This window comes from Scyliorhinus canicula, chromosome 4 (assembly GCF_902713615.1).
Source record: "Scyliorhinus canicula chromosome 4, sScyCan1.1, whole genome shotgun sequence".
Lineage (NCBI taxonomy): Eukaryota > Metazoa > Chordata > Chondrichthyes > Carcharhiniformes > Scyliorhinidae > Scyliorhinus > Scyliorhinus canicula.
Window position 1 is genome coordinate 92,033,322 of NC_052149.1, and position 16,412 is coordinate 92,049,733.

General features: G+C 47.8%; 1 protein-coding gene and 1 non-coding gene across 5 annotated transcripts in view; both read left to right on the forward strand.

The window, feature by feature from the left end:
* The window catches only part of kif14 (kinesin family member 14), a 160,753-nt gene that overhangs the window by 126,814 nt on the left and 17,527 nt on the right, over positions 1–16,412 (forward strand). For all 4 annotated transcript variants that reach the window (XM_038794811.1, XM_038794813.1, XM_038794815.1 and 1 more), the window contains exon 28: positions 3,665–3,739. In XM_038794811.1, the coding sequence (XP_038650739.1) occupies positions 3,665–3,739 (75 nt within the window). The remainder of the gene's footprint in view (positions 1–3,664; positions 3,740–16,412) is intronic.
* On the forward strand, positions 4,221–4,392 carry LOC119965510. The gene has a single exon (XR_005460534.1). It is a non-coding gene; the product is annotated as a U1 spliceosomal RNA (small nuclear RNA).

Genomic DNA, 16,412 nt, shown 5'->3' on the forward strand with positions numbered 1-16,412 from the left:
TCACTTTGAACAGGACTCTGGAGTTCAGCTCTTTTTGTCCATGTTTGAACTAAGGCTGTAATGAGGTCAAATGCTGAGTGACCTCAGGCGGAATCTGAGCGTCAGTGAGTAGGTTATTACTAAGTAAGTACTGCTTGATCGCACTGCTGATTACCCCTTCCATCACTTTACTGATGATTAAGTGTAGACTGATATGACTATAATTTGACGGGTTGCATTTGTCCTGCTTTTTTGTACAGGACATGACCTGGGCAATTTTCCACATTGCCATGTAGATGCCAATGTTGTAGCTGCAATGAAACAGCTAGGCTAGGGGTGCAACAAGTTCTGGAGGACAAGTCTTCATTACTATTGCCGGAAATGTCAGGGCCGAGAGCCTTTGCAATATCCAGTGCCTTTAGCCATTTCTTGATATCGCATGGGTGAATTGGCTGAAGACTGGCATCTGATGCTGGGGACCCCTGGAGGAGACTCAGATGGATCATTCACTTGGCACTTCTGGCTGAAGATTATTGTGATTGCTTCAGCCTTGTCTTTTGCACTGATGTACTAGGCTCCTCCATCACTGTGGATGGGGATATTTGTGGAACCTCCTCCAGTGAGTTGTTTAATTGTCCATTATCATTCGTGACTGGATGTGACAGAACTGCAGAGCTTAGATCTGATCCGTTGGTTGTGGGATCACTTAGTTCTGTTCATCACTTGCTGCTTGTGTTGTTTGGCTTGCAAGTAGTCCTGTGCTATAGCTTCACCAGGTAAACACCTAATTTTTAGGTGTGCCTAGTACTGTTCCAGGCATGCCCACCTGCGCTCTTCATTGAACCAGGGTTGTTCTCCTGGCGTGGGGATATGCTGGGCCATGAGGATCCAAATTGGGGCTGAGTACAATTCTGTTGCTGCTGTTGGCCCACAGTGCCACATGGTTGCCCAGTCTTGAGTTGCTAGACCTCTTCTGAATCTGTTCCATTTAGCACAATTGTAGTGCCACACAAATCGATGGAGGGCCTCCTCAATGTGAAAACAGGACTTCATCTCCACAAGGACTGTGAAGTGGTCATCTGTGGCAGGTTGATGAGGTCTCATTCCCCTCAAACCATTTGTTTAAGGTGACGAACAAGCAGCCTTTGGCCCAAACATCTTTAGAGGAGGCATTACAAATCAGTATCCTTTCTGTACCCCCTCTAAAATGTCCATTTGCTTTCAAACAAGGCCCTTGTTATCCATGGCCTTGTAGATGATTGACACCATGACCTTAACAGAAACTTACCTCCAGGATAACAACACGATGCCCCTTTATTGAGGTTTCTTCACCTGGTTATACTACACTCTCCATATGCTTTGCCCAAACTACTGCAGTAGTCCATATCACCATATCCCACCGTGGGCTTTTCTCCTGCTCTTATTGCACCTTCTGTTCTTTTTGAGCACTTTAGCTTGTGACATGACTCTCGCTTTTGAAACCCCCTCCCAAGGTCCACACTGAATTTCTCACCAATGTAACCTCTTGTCCTTCCTCCCTTAGTCTTGATCTCTGGGGATTTCAACCTCCATCTCAATTAACCTTGCTCTCTCTTGCAAGTGCAATGGCCTCCTTTCCTTTTTAAAAAAAAAAAATCTTTTATTGGGTTTATAGATGATATACTTACAAATGTACACACAGAGAAACAAAAAAAAAACAGAGAAAGTGTATATATATAAAAACTAAGAAAAATTTCATAACACATAGCAGTAAGGGGGGCTTTCTCCCCCCTTCTCTTTTTTTAAATACAAAACAAGCAAAACAAAACCGTGTGGAAGGGGCACCTATGTGGTGCCCCAGATATCACTAACGTCTCTTAGTTGTTTTATTTTATTTTTTGTCCATTTGCTTCCGCTTCGGCTGTCTGTCGTTCCTTCTTCCTGTTCTTTCTTTCGCCTTGCTAAGATTGTTGTGGTCGTTGTCGTTTCCTGTGCTCTTCCCCCCCAGTTTGTGTTCCCTCCTCTTTCCTCCCTTCTGGCTCCCCTCTGTTCTCCTTCCCTTGTCCTCCCTCCCTCCGTGTCCCCCAACCCCTTCTCCTCCCCTCCCACCGCCGCCTTCTCTGCTACTCCCCTTTCTTTCCTGCCAAATTTGGCTACTCCCTCTTGCTCCACGACCCCCTCCCTGTCCTCCCTCCCTTCTATCATGTCCTGGCTACTTTCCCCTGGCTCTTGACTACTTGTTTATTTGTTTGTTGGCCACAAACAGGTCCCGGGGCAGTCAGGTGAATGGATCTTCCAACCTATCGGATGGTGAATTTGATTCTCTCCATTTGGAGAAATTTCAATAGGTTCAGTTAAGGCATTAAGAGGGAATTGGATTATTATCTGTGAATAAACCTCCATCTAAGAATCTAGGAACAGGAAAGATGATTGGCTTACTTGCAGTGTCCCCCCCTTTAAGAAAAGCATACAACTTAAATCCTTCAGCATAATGGCCTAATTCCCTGGATCCATTTTGGAAGTTTTTTGAAATTGGATCAGCTTGAGGCCTCCTTTTCAAAAGTAAAAGATAATTTCCTTGATCCGTTTAACATTGTTATCCCTAATACCATAAATTATTTTCTTTGCTTCTCTTCAGTCATCCTGTCCGTAAGTTGGCAAGACTTTCACAGTGTACTTTATGTGCAGTTGACTACTGCCTTATTTTGGTTTGTAGTCTGTCCCCTGGCAGCCCAGTACCTATTTGTCTTTTAATGCAGCTAAGTACTGTTTGAAGTTGCATAGATTTATTAATCTAACTCTAGATCTCTTCCAAATCCACCTGTCACATTATTCTATCCAGTATATGATCCCACTTTTGCCTCCTTATTTCCATGTTAAATTATATTTGCTGAATTTATACTGAATTGCACTTGACCGCAGCATATTAATCGCTGCATGCACACTAATAGTGTCCCCTGCAATAATTGCATCTATTCTTTAGCCTAACCTACCAGTTGTGTCCCAAGTACAATCTTTTAATAGTAGATACTCACTTTGACTTGAGAATATTCAATGCAAAATGGCTGTTATTAGGTGGAATCATGGATAGGTTACAGTGCAGAAGGAGGTCATTTGGACCTTTGTGTCTGTGTTCGTTCTCTGAAGGGGCAACTTGCCTTTTGTATCATGTCACAAATGTTGCTAATACCTGATACCAGCCATTTTGCATTCAATACTCAGAATGAGTACGGGATATTATTTAGTATATCGTGGTTTAGTTAAAAGCTGAGGTCACCCATACTGTTCAGAAATATCTTAGTTCATTATTGGCGTGATTCATTGAAGGCATCATGTAAAATATATAGTAAACCTTAAAACAGAAAGTGCATCACCAGAAACAGACCACTCAGCCCAGCTGGCCAATGCTAATATTTATGCTCCCCATGAACTTCCTCGCGCCCTACTTCATGTAACCTTATCAGCAATATTTCTATTCTCTTTCTCCCTCTTGTATACTTTCTTGAGAAAAGAGCTCTACTTCATTAAACCTTTCATGATCGAACTGTGCATAATACTCCAAGTGTGGCATAACTATTATTTTTAATTATGTAAACCCAGGAAATTTCAGAGATCTTAAAATTTAAGAGAACAGTTGTTTGGTGATTATACATATCACATATGTTGGTTTTGTATAGTAGAAAAGAATGATCATTTTCTTTTTGAGGTTTTTGAGAGACTAAAGAAGAGGAGCATGGCCCTGTCAGTGTCGATTCAAAATTATCTCCTGGAACTTAAAAAGGTGAGGGCAAAGATCTGCGTTTACTGTTATGTTATACTTCTATAATTTACACTTTTTTTGGCCCAAAAGATAAATAGAACTCATTCTGATGAGTAATGAGCAGAAATATTTAAGTGGCATTGTATGTTGTGTGCAAGTGTGTTGTTTGTACCACTTAACCAGCAAGAAACATTGCACAGAAAAAAAAAATGCCCAAGTCAGGGATGCTTGTATGTAACATCTCAAGCTCCAGTTTGTATACTACTATTTAATATAGTAACCTACCACTTACTCTTGTTTATATGCTACCCTTTTGTCATTAGTGTTGTCAGGTGTGATGACAACACCAAAGTGCTGTATAAAATGGCTTGTTAACCAAGTTTGAATTTATTATTAACAAAGCCATCTGGAGGTAATGGTCATGAATAAGCAAGGGTAGACAATAACTATTGATTTTCATATTACCTATTTTCAATTGTTTAATCATATTAAGTGGGAGGTCAATTTTTTAAAACTGTGAGTCAATAATCAGGATGGTTGATCTTCCAGGATGAGGCGCTCCCATTGCACTCTGGGTATGCTAACGTCCGCGATGTCCCCAAATGCAAGATACCCGAGGGATACTTGACTGTAAAATTTGTGGTAGTGAATGACTGAGTTTGCGCTATCCCTTGGAAAAAAAGACTTGTAGATGCATTTGTGCACTTACCTTGAGCTCATCCTTGGGAGAGGGCAGTGAATTTATGCCCTCCCATTATGCATTGCTGCAAACATAAAACTAATACCTCATTCTTGGTGTAGTGTAAAAGTGACAATGCACCAAGATTTTCCCATATCACTCTCGGTATTTTGACAAAAAATGCTATTAATTGTTTTCTTTTATCCGCTGTCAATCTCCAGCCTTTATATTGCTTCTCAGTAAGAGCAAAAGGAGTATCGCAGTAGCCATAATGGAAGGGTTTGTTACTTTTATTTTGTCCTGTTATTTTAAGATGGCCATAGAACATAGAACAGTATAGCACAGAACAGGCCCTTCGGCCCTCGATGTTGTGCCGAGCAATGACCACCCTACTCAAACTCACGTATCCACCCTATACCCGTAACCTAACAACACCCCCCTTAACCTTACTTTAGATACTGGAATAATTCCACCTTTGTAGAACTCCTTTTCTCACTGTAAAAGCAAGAATTGTTGGTGCAGTCATGCAAGGATGATTTTATTTCACTGATTCAATTAGTACACAATCTGGAACATTTGTAGGTTACTTAACATCATTAATTTGCAGTTACCAACAGTTTTGTTTTGACAAACTTCATATTCAGTGAGACTTTTTTTCCATGTTAAAATCTGTAATGAGTATATATCCTTTAGTTGAAGACTTGAAAATAGGTAATTTGTGGGGTTTTTTTGTGTTCTGAAGGCAACACATTAAGCTAAATTGCTGCCCAATATCCAATGATTGGGACTTCAGAATTGTTTATTGCATAAATCCCCTTTTTCTAATCATTTGACCAGGGAAGTCAAAAGCAGAATGCTGCAGATGCTTGAAATCGGAAATAAAAACAAAATCTTGGATAAAGTTGGCAGGTCTGACAGCATCACTCTCCATAGATTGACCAGGAATGAATTACCAGTGTGTGCTGAACCAGCTGATCTCAGGTGGAAAGCTATGGAAACACTATTATTGCCCCAAGATATAGGAAGTGGAAAAATGGTTTTGTTTTATGTCCGATATTCAAGGACCATGTTTGTTTTGTTAAGGTATTGGCTGACATCCAGCTTGAACACAGCTGTGGAACACTCATTGTTGTTGCTTTTTTTGAACACTTGCTGTCCAGGCTGTCATATGAATGACTTCTTCGGTGAGATGTACTAATGGCTTGCAGTTGAGTTGGCACTCAACTCATTTCTTCCAGCAGAGAAAGGAATTAAAATAGTGGTAGAGGGGAGCAAGTACAATAACTGGATCAACAGTTTACTGCAGGTGACATTTCACCAGTCCCGGTGTGTTACTGCATCTATTTCCTGTGTTCAAAGATGCATGTTACGCACACCACACTGAAAAGAATGACCTGCATTCGTATAGTGGCTTCACAATTTCAGGACATCCCAAAGTGCTTCACAGCTAATGAAGTGCTTTTGACATGCACTCTGCTGTAATGTAAGAAATGTGGCAGCTAATTTGCACAACACAAACTCGCACAAATAACATGTGATAATGACCAGATAATCTGTTTTTGTGACATTTGAGGGATAAATATTGGCCAACTCACCTTTTTTTCAAAATGCTCGCATGGAATCTTTTTCATTCACCTGACAGAACAGATGAAACCTTAGTTTAATGTCTCATCTGAAAGATGTAAGTGTTCCAACTGGTGCAGCACTCCCTCACTGCACTGCAATGTCAACATTCATTTTTGTGCTCGAGTTCTGGAATAGGTCTTGAACTTACAATAGAACATAGAACAGTACAGCACAGAACAGGCCCTTCGGCCCTCAATGTTGTGCCGAGCCATGATCACCCTACTCAAACCCACGTATCCACCCTATACCCGTAACCCAACAACCCCCCCCTTAACCTTACTTTTATTAGGACACTACGGGCAATTTAGCATGGCCAATCCACCTAACCCGCACATCTTTGGACTGTGGGAGGAAACCGGAGCACCCGGAGGAAACCCATGCACACAGGGGGAGGATGTGCAGACTCCACACAGACAGTGACCCAGCCGGGAATCGAACCTGGGACCCTGGAGCTGTGAAGCATTTATGCTAACCACCATGCTACCCTGCTGCCCCAAATCTTCTAACTTGGGTGACAGCTACTGAGCTGTGGCTGACCATGTACTGTGTGCAATTTCTAATAAAAAAAAAAAAAGCTGTAAAGCTCCACTGATCGTGTCATAGAGTTTTACAGCACCAAAAGAGGCCCTTCGGCCCATAGTATCATGCTGGCCATCAAGAACCTATCTATTCAGGGCAGCACGCATTGGGTTAGCCCTGTTGCCTCACGGCGCTGAGGTCCCAGGTTCAATCTTGGCCCTGGGTCACTGTCCGTGTGGAGTTTGCCCATTCTCCCCATGCTTGCGTGGGTTTCGCCCCCACAACCCCAAAGATGTGCAGGGTAGATGGATTGGCCACGCTAAATTGCCCCTTAATTGGAAAAAAAATATGAATTGGGCACTCTAAATTTTTAAAAAAAGAACCTATCTATTCTAATCCCATTTTCCAGCACTTGGTCCGTAACCTTATATGCTATGGTGTTTCAAGTGCTCATCTAAGTGCTTCTTAAATTTTGAGGGTTCCTGTCTCTACCACCATTCCCACGACCCCCTGGGTGAAAAAGATTTTCCTCAAATTCCCTCCAAATCTCCTGCCCATTACCGTAAATTTATGCCTCCTGGTTATTGACCCCGCTACGAAGGGGAAAAGTTTCTTCCTATCTCCCCTATCTCTGTCTTTGAAAATTTTATACACCTCAATCATGTCCCTCCTCAGCCTCTGCCTTCTCTACTCTAAGGAGAACAACCCCAGCCTAAACAGCCTCTCTCCATAGCTGAAATGCTCCAACCCAGGCAACATCCTGGTGAAACTCCTCTGCACCCTTTCTAGTGCAATCACATTCTTTTATTGTCTGACCAGAACTGCACACAGCACTCAAGCTGTGGCCTAATGCGCATTTTATACAGCTCCATCATAACCTCCCTGCTCTTACATTCTATGCTTCGCTAATAAAGGCAAGTATCCCACATGTCGTCTTAACCACCTTATCTACCTGTTCTGCTGCCTTCATGGACCTATGGACATGCACTCCAAGATCCCTTTGGTCCTCTGTACTTCCTAGCATCCTACAATTCCTTGTGTATTTCCTTGCATTGTTAGTTCTCCTGAAATGCATCACCTCTCGCTTTTCAGGGTTAAATTCCATTTGCCCATCTGACCATCCCACAATCTCCCTGTAATTGGCTTTCCTCCTTGCTATTTGCCACATCACCAGTTTGTGTTATATGTGAACTTGCTGATCATGCCACCCATATTCATGTATAGATAATTAATATACACTATAAACAGCAAGGGACCGAGCACCGATCCCTGTGGTACACCACTGGACACAAACTACCAGTCACAAAACAAATCTTCGATCAACACCCTTTGCCTCCTGTCACTCGGCCAATTTTGGATCCAGTTTGCCAAATTGCCCTGGATCCCATGGGCTCTTACCTTCTTGATCAGTCTCTCATGTGGAACTTGGCAGCACGGTAGCACAGTGGTTAGCACTGTTTCTTCACAGCACCAGAGACCCGGGTTGGATTCCCAGCTTGGGTCACTATATGTGTGGAGTCTCCCCATGTCTGCGTGGGTTTCCTCTGGCTGCTCCGGTTTCCTCTCTCATGTTCCGAAAGGCGTGTTGTTAGGTAATTTGGATATTCTGAATTCTCCCTTTGTGTACCTGAACAGGTGCCGGAATGTGGCGACTAGGGGCTTTTCACAGTGATGTCATTTCAGTGTTAATGTAACTATACTTGTGACAAAGATTATTATTATTGTTGTCATGAAGTCCATGTAGACATCAGGGGCACTGTCCTCATCTAGACATCCAGTCACCCCTTGAAAAATACAATCAAGTTTGTTAGACATGATCTCCCCTTGGCAAAGCCACGCTGACTATCCTTGATTAATCCTTGCCTCCCTAGTGGAGATTAATTCTGTCCTTCAGAATTTTTTCCAATATTTCCCTATCACTGGTGTAAGACCTCATAGAATAATAGAGTCTGAACCTACCCTCCCAAAGAGCACCCTACCTAGGCTCTACCCCCATAACTCCACCTATCCTTTGAAAAATTGGTGGCAATTTAGTATGGCCAATCCACCTGATTTGCACATTTTTGGACTGACGTGTAATTGCCTTCTCCTCTTCCCTTCTTGAATAGCTGTCTTTGAGTCCACTGGAACCTCACTTGTGGCCAGAGAGGATTTGGAAATTAACGGCAGATCCCTTGCAATCTCCTCTCTTGCCTCATACAGTTGCCTGGGATGCATCTCATCTGGGACTGGGGATTTATCCACTTTGAAGCCTGTTAAAACCACTAACACCACCTCTCCTTCAATGCTAATCTGTTCAATTATATCACAGTCCCCCTCCCTGCTTTCGATACCTACATTGTCCTTCTCCATAGTGACTGCAGATGCAAAATGCTCACTTAATACCTACACTTTTTGGCGCACAGGTTGCCATTTTGGTCCTTAATGGGCCCTACTTCTTCCCTGGTTACCCTTTTGCCTGTAATATACTTATAAAACACTTAGGCGAGCCCCAGTATTTTTTCATGCCCCCTATTTGCTCTCCTGGTTTTTCTTTTTCAAATTCCCCCGCCCCGCCTCCCCGCACTTACTATATTCATCTCAGGCATCCACTGTTTTTAATAATAATAATTGCTTATTATCATAGCCGCCTGTATCTGCCATAAGCCTCCCTTTTTATTTCCTGATCCAATTTTGAATTCCCCGTGACATCCAGTGTTCTCTGGACTTTTTGGGCCCACCCTTTACCTTGACAGGAATATAATGACTTTTTACTCTATTTACTTTTTGAATGGCTCTCACTATTCTAATGTGAATTTTCCTACAAGTAGCTGCTCCTAGTCCACTTCCAGATCCTTTCTTATCCTATTAAAATCGGTCCTTCCTCCAGTTCAGAACCTTAGTTTCAGGTCCACCTTTTGCCATTTTCCATAATTACCGTAAATCTTACTGAAGTACGGTCATCATCACCAAAATGCTCCCTCACTGACACTTCTGCCACCTGCCTGGCTTCATTCCCCAAAACTAGGTCAATTACTGCCCCTTCTCTCATAGGACGTTCTACATAGTGGCTCAAAATGTTCTCTTGGATGCACTAATAAGTACCCCCCCAGCCTTTCACACACTGACTATCACAATATTGGAGAACTTGAAATCACTGACTATTATTGTCCTATTGATTTTACACTTCTAACATTTGCCTACATATCTACACTTCCAACCCTTCCTGACTGTTTGGGGGTCTAATACACTGCCAGTAACGTGATTGCCCGTTTTTTGCTTTTAAGTTCCATCCATATGGCCTCAATTGAGCCTGCTAACATATCATCCCTCCTCACTGCAGTAATTGACTCCTTGATCAATATTGTGACACTCTCTCTTTTACAACCCACTCCTACTCAGTCTTGCCTGAAGATTCTGTACCCAAGAATATTAGCTGTTAGTCCTGCCTTTTCCTCAACAATGTCTCTGTGATAGCAGTAATATCATACTCTCTTGAGTTAATCAATTCCCTCAGTTCACCAGTCTTGCCCTTAAGACTCCTAATATTAGAATGAATACCATCCGGCCATGCCATATTTCCTTGTGCCTTAACATGTCTATCTTTGCTCTGACTTTTAGTGCCTTGGTTTTTATTCTATATTTAGCTATGAATGACTGCCTACTGTACCTCCACACGGTGACCCTTTCCCCAGCCAAATTAGATTTACCCCCCCCGCCAATAGCAGTAGCAAACTTCTCTGCGGGATATTGGTCCCATTCCGATTCGGGTGCAACCAGTCCTAATTGTACAGGCCCCACCTTCCCCAGAAATGGACCCAGTGATCCAGGAAACTAGAGCCCTCCCTCCTACAGCAACTGATCATCCACGCATTCATCTGCTCCTATTCTTATACTCATTACCACCGGGAGTAATCCAGAGATTCCAACCTTGAGTTCCTGCTTTTCAATTTGCTACCTAGATACATAAATTCTTGCTGTAGGACCTCGGCCCTCTTTCTGCCAACATGAACGACGACTTCTGACTGCTCACTTCGCTTCAGAATGCCCTGCAGCCATTAAATGCCATCCTTGACCCTGGCACCTGGGAGGCAACACAGCATCTGGAAGTCACGTCTGTAGCTGCAGAAATGCCTGTCTGCGCCCCTCACTATTGAGTCTCCAACCACTATTGCTCTTCCATTTTTACTTGTGCAGTTGAGCAACCCACAATGCTCTGAACTTGGTTCTGGCTGCATTCCCCAGAGGAACTATCACTCTCAGTTTTCCACCACAGAAAAATGGTTAACTGAGATGCCCTCTGGAGCTTTTCTAATTACCTACCTGCCCCCCTTCTTATGACAGGTGTTCATCCATTCCCTCTCTGATTACACTGTCTTAAACTGTGGGATGACCAGGTTTAAAAACATGCTATCTACAAACTTTCAACCTCGTGGATGCGCTGCTATGTCTTCAGCCAACACTCAAACTCGGAAACCTGGCTCTCAAACTGGTCAGTCCGGTGGTACTTCCTGCAAATGTGATCATCCAAACTACACAGAGCGTCTTGGAATTCCCATATACTGCAGGCCATGGTACTGAGCGATGGTGGTCAGGTTCCATAGGTTCGTGGACAAGGAGTGGATTCTCCAGTGGGCCAAGAGCACGAAGAGCTGCTCATGGAACAACAGTGTCCTGCGCATCTACCAGGATCTGAACCAGGAGGTGGCCAGAAGCAGGGCAGCCTACAGACAAATTAAAGAGATCCTGTTTAAAAAGGTCAAGTTCGGGCTACTTTTCCCAGCGCGGCTTTGGGTCACATACTGGGAACAGCAGCATTATTTTGACGACCCGGAGGAAGGGGGGGGGAGATGATCTGCTGACGAAGGAGGGAACTGAACCAGGTAACAGGCAAGAGGTCAGGGGTGGGAGCTGCCAAGAGATGGACCGGGGAGGTGCGGCACATGGGCAGGGGGTGGGCCCAAGAATGTGGATGGCTGATGGGGGGGGGGGGGCAGGATGCCCTCCAACCAGGCTGATCACCTGGAATGTTAGAGGATTAAACGGGCCGGTCAAGAGGGCACGTGTGTTCGCGCACTTACGGGCTCTGAAGGCAGATGTAATGTTGCTGCAGGAGACACATTTGAAAGTGGCGGACCAGATTAGATTACTGAAGGGCTGGGTTAGCCAGGTCTTCCATTCGGGGCTTGACGCTAAGACCAGAGGGGTCGCGATCATGATTAACAAACGGGTTAAATTTGAGGCGGACAGCACAGTTGCGGATGGTGGTGGTAGATTTCTCATGGTCTGGGGCAAGCTTGATGTGGTGAGGGTGGTCCTAGTGAATGTTTACGCTCCAAACTGGGATGATGTAGATTTCATCAAAAGGCTGCTGGGGAAAATCCCCGACTTGGATTCGCACAAGTTGATTATGGGTGGGGACTTTAATACAGTCCTCGATCCCGACCTGGACCGGTCGTGCTCCAGAACGGGCAGGGTCCCGGCAATGGCAAGGGAACTGAGTGGGTTCATGGAACAAATGGGCGGTAGACCCCTGGAGAATCAGCCGGCCGACGGGGAAGGAGTTCTTGTTCTATTCACATGTTCACAAGGTTTATTCTCTTATTGACTTCTTTATTATGAGTAGGGACTTTTTGGATGGGTTGAGGGATACAGAATACTTGGCGATCACTATTTCGGACCATGCTCCACATTGGGTCGACCTGCAGGTCTGCAAATAATGTTACCAGCGCCCACAATGGAGGTTAGTGGTGGGATTGTTGGCAGATGAGAGGGTGTGTGAGAGAGTGGGGAAATGCATGCAGGACTACCTGCAGGTCAACGATACAGGGGAAGTCTCAGCAGCGGTGCTCTGGGAGGCGCTGAAGGCGGTGTGAGAGGGGAACTGATCTCAATCCGAGCCCATAGGGACAGAATGGATAGGGCGGAGATAGACAGACTGGTGCAGGAGATGATACGGACGGATAGGGAATATGCAGAGTCCTCGAGGGCAGAGCTACTTGGGGAACGACGGAGACTGCAGGCGGAGCTGGGGGCGCTAATCACTGGGAAGGCCATAGAGCAGCTCAGAAAGGCCAGGGGCGCGGTGTATGAGTATGGGGAGAAAGCCAGCAGAATGCTTGCACAGCAACTTAGGAAGAGGGAGGCGGCCAGCGAAATAGGGACGGTAGTGGACGGGGCATGGAACCGGGTTGGAGACCCGGCAGGATTGAACAGGGTATTCAGGGACTTTTGCAGCAAGCTGTATACCTCGGAACCCCCACGGGGCCAGAGGGGATGAGGCGCTTCTTAGATGGGCTGACCTTCCCAAAGGTGGGCATGGGGATGGTAGAGGGGCATGGGGATGGTAGAGGGGAGTGGGCCCTGATTAGAGCTGAAGAAGTAATGGGGGGCCTGAAGGCCATGCAGTCGGGTAAGGCCCGACGGGTATCCAGTGGAGTTCTACAAAAAGTTCTCGGGTATAGTGGGGCCGGTGCTGGTTAGGGTGTTTAACGAGACGAGGGACAATTGGGTGCTACCCCCGACGAGGTCGCAAGCTACCATCTCGCTGATATTAAAACGGGATAAAGATCCGGAAGCTTGTGGGTCCTATAGGCCAATCTCCCTGATTAGTGTGGACGCTAAACTGCTGGCCAAGATCCTGGCGTCCGGAGTCGAAGGCTGCGTACTGGACATCATTGTGGAGGACCAAACGGGGTTTGTTGGGGGCGGGCAGCTGTTGGCCAGTCTAAGAAGGCTACTCAATGTGAGTATGATGCCCCCAGAGGGCAGAGGTGGAGGTAGTGGTGGCAATGGATGCCGAGGGGGCTTTTGACCGGGTGGAGTGGGACTATTTATGGGGGGTGCTGGGACGGTTTGGGTTTGGAGAAGGCTTTGTGGACTGGGTTAAACTGCTATATCAGGCCCCGGAGGCTAGTGTAAGGACGAACAGTGCTGTTTGCGTTGGCCATAGGACCGCTGGCAATTGCTCTGAGAGCTGGAAGGGAATGGTCAGTGGGGGGATAGAACACAAGGTCTCGCTCTACGCGGATGACCTGCTTTTGTATGTGTCGGATCCAGCGGCAGGGATGGACGGGATTATGGAAATCCATGGGGAATTTGGCCGATTTTCGGGCTACAAGTTGAAAATGGCAGAAAACGAGATGTTTGTGGGCAGGTGAGGGGTCAGGAGAATAGGCTGAGGGAGCTACCGTTAGGCTGGTTGGGGAAAGTTTTAGGTATCTGGGGATACAAGTGGCGCGTGACTGGGGCAAGATGCATAAGTTGAACTTGTCTAGGCTGGTGGAGCAAATGAGGAGCGGGTTTCGGAGGTGGGATGCGCTCCCGCTGTCCCTCGCGGGGAGAGTACAGGCAGTGAAGGTGACGATCCTCCCAAGATTCCTGTTTATTTTTCAAAGTCTCCCTATTTTCTTTAAAAGAATCAATAAAATCATCCTGGGATTTGTTTGGGCGGGGACGTCCCCGTGGGGAAAGAGGGGGATGCTGGAACGGAACTGTAGCGAGGGGGGACTGGCGTTGCCGAACCTCAGCAACTATTACTGGGCGGCTAACATAGCCATGATAAGGAAATGGATGGTGGGTACGGGGTCGGTTTGGGAGCGGGTAGAGGCTGCTTCGTGCAGGGGCACCAGCTTGGCAGCCCTGGTCACGGCTCCCCTGCTGCTCCCGCCAGCCAGGTACTCCACCAGCCCTGTAGTGGTGGCGGCTCTACGGATTTGGGGCCAATGGAGGAAGCCTGCGGGGGAAGTGGGAGCGTCAGTCTGGTCCCCAATATGTGACAACCACTGATTTGTCCCGGGGAAGATGGATGGCGGGTTTCGAGCGTGGTGGGGGTGGGAAGGATGGGCGACTTGTTCCTGGAAGGGAGCATCGCGAACATGAGGGCGCTGGAGGAGAAGTTCGGGCTGGCGAGGGGGAATGACTTTCGGTACTTGCAGGTGTGGGATTTCGTACGTAGACAGGTCCCGTCCTTTCCACGCCTTCCACCAAGGGGGATCCAGGACAGGGTAATTTCCAGGGGTGGGGGACTTCCGGTAGCGGCAATGAACAGCTGAGCCGCACGTTCGGAGGCTCCCGGAAAAAACGGACTTTGGGGCTTTTCTTAAAGGCCCCCAACGGAGCTTGTGAGGCGAATCCCGACGTGGGAAGAGGCCAGGAGTCGCCCCAGAGGTCCCATGGTGGAGACCAGGAGCGGGGCAGGAAGAGAATCGAAGGAGAAAACACCCGGGAAAAATCGGGACCCGAAGGACAAAATGGCGGCCGGCAAAAGTTTTGAAGAGTTGAAGAAGTGGGTCGAGACGACTGCTGCGCTGCTTCCAGGAGATGAAAGTGGAGCTGCTGGAGTCCATCAAGGTAACCAACAGGGAACTGATGGAGACCCAGACGGCCCAGGGGGCTGCGATCCGGGAGCTGCAGCAGCAGGCCGCCGTGAGGGAGGACGAGGTCGTGGCCGTGGTGGGGAAGGTGGAGGTGCACGAGGCACTCCATAAAAAATGGCAGCAGCGGTTCGAGGAGTTGGACAACCGGTCGAGGAGGAAGAATTTACGGATCCTGGGCCTCACGGAGGGGCTGGAGGGGTCGGACCTAGCGGCCTATGTGGTGGTGATGCTGAACATGCTGATGGGGGCTGGGTCCTTCCAGGGGCCCCTGGAGTTGGAGGAGGCCCACAGAATTCTGGCTAGGAGGCCCAAGCCGAACGAGCCGCCGCGGGCGGTGTTGGTGAGGTTCCACCGGTTCGTGGATCGTGAGTGTGTGCTCCGGTGGGCCAAGAAGGAGCGGAGCAGCAAGTGGGAGAACACAGAGGTGCGGATCTTCCAGGACTGGAGTGCGGAGGTGGCGAGGCGGAGGGCCGGGTTTAACCGGACGAAGGCGGTGCTCCACAGTCGGAAGGTGAAATTTGGAATGCTGCAGCCGGCGCGTCTGTGGGTCACCTACAAGGATCGGCACCACTATTTTGATTCCCCGGAGGAGGCGTGGGCCTTCGTGCAAGCCGAGAAACTGGACACAAACTGAGGGTCCCCCGAAGGGGGGATGCTGTAGAATACTGTATTTATTTATACTGTATGTGTATTTGCGGGGTTTAGGGTACGAGGTGGGGTGGCCGTAGGGTGGGTGGGGTGATGCCGTACGGGTGTTTTCTTTATGGGTTTTCTAGCAGGAGTTGGGTGGACGGGTTTGGACTGAGGGGTAAACGGGGTGTTTGGGGAGCTGGTGGGGGGGGACTGACAATGGGAGTGGCCCTGGAGGAGGCGGGGCCCGGCAGGGCGAAAGCGTGGGCTTTCTGCGGGGTCCCCGTGCTGGGAGAGGGAGGGGGTGGGGTCATCTTCTCCCGCGCAAGAGCGGGGGAGGGTGGACTGGTTGATGGGCACTATGGAGGAGGGGCAGTCCCACGTTGGGAGGAGCCGAAAGTAGGGCGGGAGCCGCCGGGGTCAGCAGAAGATAACTGGCTCACGGGAGTGCTGTAGAGGGGGGGGGGGGCGCGGCTAGGAGGGGTCCTAGCCTGGGGAGGGGAGGGGGGGGGGGTTACCGGGTTGCTGCTGAAACGGTCAGGAAGGAGCTGGAGGACGCAGGGGATGCTGGAGGGGGGGAGGTGCCGCCGTGGGAAACTGGCAGAGCATGGGACGCTGGCCGGGGGTGGGCAAGGGAGGGGGTATGGCTAACCGGCAGGGGAAGGGGGCAGGGAGCCCTCGGATCCGGCTGATAACCTGGAATGTGAGGGGGCTGAATGGGCCAGTCAAGAGGGCCCGAGTAGTTGCGCACCTGAAGGGGCTGAAGGCGGATGTGGCCATGCTCCAGGAGACACACCTGAGAGTGGTGGACCAGGTCCGGCTGAGAAAGGGGTGGGTGGGCTCGGTATTCCACTCAGGGCTGGACGAGAAGAGGAAGGGGGTG